At 39.3% G+C, this 4,326-nt stretch overlaps 1 protein-coding gene across 1 annotated transcript in view; it reads right to left on the bottom strand.

Moving 5' to 3' along the window:
- Window positions 1–3,347: 3,347 nt before the first annotated feature.
- The window catches only part of cunh2orf76 (chromosome unknown C2orf76 homolog), a 3,743-nt gene continuing 2,764 nt past the window's right edge, over window positions 3,348–4,326 (bottom strand). Inside the window, exons 4-5 of the mRNA XM_020606491.1 lie at window positions 3,826–3,907; window positions 3,348–3,611 (exon numbers count right to left, since the gene is read on the bottom strand). Of these exons, the coding sequence (XP_020462147.1) occupies window positions 3,535–3,611; window positions 3,826–3,907 (159 nt within the window). The 3' untranslated portion in view covers window positions 3,348–3,534. The remainder of the gene's footprint in view (window positions 3,612–3,825; window positions 3,908–4,326) is intronic.

Here is a 4,326-nt window from a genome sequence, read left to right as displayed (position 1 = left end):
TAATACATTTGATACCATTGCCCCTCTGAAAAAGAAGGCAGTGAAACAGAGGAGGCTAGCCCCATGGTACAGCTTGCAGCTCCGCTCCCTAAAGCAGGCATCACGAAAAATGGAAAGGAGGTGGCGCTCCACTAAGTCAGAAGAGTTTTTCATAGCCTGGAAAGATAGTTTAATAACATATAAGAAAGCCCTTCATAGTGCCAGAACCGCATTTTATTCATCACTGATTGAGGAAAATAAGAACAACCCCAGGTTTCTTTTCAGCACTGTAGCCAGGCTGACAAAGAGCCACAGTGCTGTTGAGCTTAACATTCCCTTAGATCTCAGCAGCAATGACTTCATGAGCTTCTTTACAAATAAAATCACAACTATTAGAGAAAAAATTGGTCGGACCACTCCCACAGCTCTCGCAGATGTGCCATCTACTACAATGGCTTTAGAAACATCTGTAAGACCTCATTTATACTTGGACTACTTCTCCCCTATAGATCTCTCTGAGTTGACCTCAACAATTGCTTCATCTAAATCATCAACATGTCTCCTGGACCCCATCCCGACCAGGCTGCTCAAAGACGTCTTTCCCCTAATCAACACATCCATACTAGATCTGATTAACCTCTCTCTATTAACAGGTTATGTTCCACAGGCTTTTAAACTTGCAGTAATTAAACCTCTACTCAAAAAGCCTACTCTTGACCCAGGTGTCCTAGCTAATTATAGACCAATATCCAATCTCCCATTTATTTCCAAAATCCTTGAAAAAGCTGTTGCAAAGCAGTTATGTGACCACTTGCACAAGAATGATTTGTTTGAGGATTTTCAGTCAGGATTTAGAGTCCATCATAGTACAGAAACCGCATTGGTGAAAGTCACCAATGATCTTCTCCTAGCCTCGGACAAAGGACTTGTCTCCATACTTGTCCTCTTAGATCTCAGTGCTGCTTTTGACACCATTGATCACAGCATCTTACTGCAGAGACTTGAACATGTTATTGGGATTAAAGGAACTGCGCTAAGTTGGTTCAAATCTTATTTATCAGAAAGATTTCAATTTGTTCATGTTAATGACGAATGTTCCACACAAACTGAAGTTAGTCACGGCGTTCCACAGGGCTCTGTGTTAGGTCCAATTCTCTTCACTTTATACATGCTCCCTTTAGGTAATATTATCAGGAAGCACAACATAAATTTCCATTGCTATGCAGATGATACTCAGTTATATTTATCTATGAAGCCAAATGAATCAGGTCAGTTGGTCAAACTTCAAGCATGTCTTAAAGACATAAAGGCCTGGATGACCTGCAAGTTCTTACTTCTAAACTCTGACAAAACTGAAGTTATTGTGCTTGGGCCTGAAAACCTTAGAAATCTGCTGTCTAATTATATAGTTACTTTAGATGACATAGCTCTTGCCTCCAGTACTACTGTGAGGAACCTTGGAGTCATCTTTCATCAGAATATGTCCTTTCAATCACACATAAACCAAGTCTCTAGATCTGCCTTCTTTCACCTGCGCAATATTGCAAAAATTAGGAGCATCCTGTCTCAAAGTGATGCTGAAAAACTGGTCCATGCATTTGTTACTTCCAGGCTGGACTATTGTAACTCTTTACTATCAGGATGTCCCAATAATTCCCTAAAAAGCCTCCCGTTAATCCAAAATGCTGCAGCCAGAGTACTGACAGGAACTAGCAAGAGATATCATATCTCTCCCATATTAGCTTCTCTCCACTGGCTCCCTGTAAAATTCCGAATAGAATTTAAAATCCTTCTCCTAACATACAAAGCCCTTAATGACAAGGCTCCATCGTATCTTAAAGACCTCGTAGAGCCTTATCATCCTAACAGAGCACTTCGCTCTCAGAGTGCAGGTTTACTTGTGGTTCTTAGAGTCCACAGAAGCAGAATGGGAGGCAGAGACTTTAGCTACCAAGCTCCTCTCCTATGGAACCAACTCCCAGTCTCAGTTCAGGAGGCGGACACCCTCTCTACCTTTAAGATTAGACTTAAGATGTTCCTTTTTGATAGAGCTTATAGTTAGGGCTGGATCAGGTGACCCTGAGCCCTCCCTTAGTTATGCTGCTATAGGCCAAGCCTGCTGGGGGGGCCCCATGATGCTCTGAGTTTCTTTCCCCTCCCCTCTCCTCTCCTCTCCTCTCCTCTCTCTCCCTATGCTTCTATATGCCACCATTACACATCACTAACTGTGTGTCTCCTCTCTCCCGTAGTGTGTCCTCTCTCTCTCCCTGTACCTTTCTGCAGGTTGCCCTGGCCCTGGAGCTCTATGTCTCTGACGAGCAGTCACCAGCCACATCGACCTGATCAGTGTTTGATTGTTGTGTCTTGTTGCTTTTCTTCTTTTGTCTCTCCTCTATCCACTCACCCCAACCGGTCGAGGCAGAAGGCCGCCCACCAAGAGCCGGGGTCTGTCGGAGGTTTCTTCCGTTAAAGGGAGTTTTTCCTCCCCACTGTCACCAAGTGCTTGCTCAAGGGGGATTTGTTGGGTTTTCCCTATGTAATAATAGTGATAACAGTAAGGTCTAGACCTTACTTTGTAAAGTGTCCTGAGATGACTTTTGTTGTGATTTGGTGCTACTGTATACAAATAAAATTTGATTTGATTTAATTTACTGATGAAGAAGTAGCAGTGGGTCTCATATTTGAATTTTGAGTCTGCTTTTTTTTTTACACCAGAAAACTTCCAACTTACTGAGAAGGCAGTCTTAAAACATGTTTTTAACCTAAATTTTGGTATGTACGCCATGAAATACCTCTTCTGTGCTTAAAAGCACTGGGCATTCAAAGTTTTCATCTCAGTGAGGTTTTCCTGCTAAAATAAAGGTTAAATAAAACATGTGGTGTTTTGCAACAATACATCATCCCTACTAAGACGCCTCCGGTGTCAGCATCCTGAAGATTTAAATAAAGGGTATAGGCTACAGGGCAACCAAAATGCAATAAAAACTAAAATCTGTTATTTGTTAATTTGCTTGAACCTTTGTTTAACTAACAAGTACAAAGAAAAGGTTTCCAGTGTTTTCACTAACCAACTTAATTGCATTTTGAAAAATATAAACAAATTTGACATGTGCAACACACTCAAAAAATAGGTTGGGATAATTTGATAAATCACCCAATTGTTAAGTGCTCATGGTCTACCAAGGATAATACCCACTGGGTTGTAAATGCCATGACTGTAATGGATGATTTGGAGGACAAAAAACAAAAAAAATAAAAAATAAACACCCAATACAATGGTCTCCATGTTTTCCTACCACAATCATGAACCTTACACCTCAGAGGGTATTATATCTTACTTAATACATTTATATATAATATTAAAAATATTCCAGTTATTTGAAAGTTTTATTCAGCATATTTTAAAACATTGAAAATGAACGCCTACGGTCACAGATACTAGAAAGAAAAAAATAACACAGTAAAAGCAGAAATAAAATTGGCATACTAATGTTTCCATTTTAAAAACAACCTCAAATTAAAACTCTCCTGTACAAACATCGTGTCACCCTTCTGTCACCAAACAGTTTTAGGGTTTGCTTTGTAAAGGTCATAGTCTTCTTTCCGGAAGAAGGCCACTTCTGTTTCATTTGCTAAAACATGAAACACAACAATGTTAGAGTCAACACTGTGATAAAATGATGCCCCCTGCAGCAGTTCATCAATATTAAGCTCTTATGGAGATATTTACTAAACCTGTCGCAAATTAGTCAGGTGTGGAAAATATCGTGGCACCATAGTTTTTTTCTTATTTAGTGGTGTATTTACATACACTGATGATGTAAATGAGCACAGCTCAACTCTTACCAACACCAGAAGCTCTGAGAGTTTGGCCACATTGCAGAATGAGCAGTTTGTCATCATCTAAACTCATCACCAACTCATTAGTCTGCAAAAGAAAAAATATGTTGTCAAAAATTGATTTCTCAGGACGTATCTATCTGAAGTTTCATCATAAATTCTTCATAGCAAAATTCTCACTCTCTTCAAGTTTATTATTTTACAGTTACTGTACATTTACAGTGTAATGTAATGTGTTTTTCATTTACATTTTGTCTTTGGCCATTTGCAGTGCAGTGTTTTTAACAATTGCTGAATTTAATCATTCAATACTGTACTGCTGTGATACTTACAGTATGCAATACCTAAACTGTTGTTTTGTTGAGTTGTGAATTAGATGCACTGCATTTACTTAACTAGACAGAAGTCAGAGAGCACAAACCTGCCAAGGCCAACCCAGTTTCCCCATACTTCCATAAAATATATACAATATAATCCCATGATTATTTGATCCTCATTCTATCATAT

This window comes from Monopterus albus, unplaced genomic scaffold (genome assembly GCF_001952655.1).
Source record: "Monopterus albus unplaced genomic scaffold, M_albus_1.0 scaffold79.1, whole genome shotgun sequence".
Classification (NCBI taxonomy): Eukaryota; Metazoa; Chordata; class Actinopteri; order Synbranchiformes; family Synbranchidae; genus Monopterus; species Monopterus albus.
The sequence above is the reverse complement of the archived record's forward strand: the minus strand, read 5'-3'. Positions and strand labels throughout refer to the sequence as shown.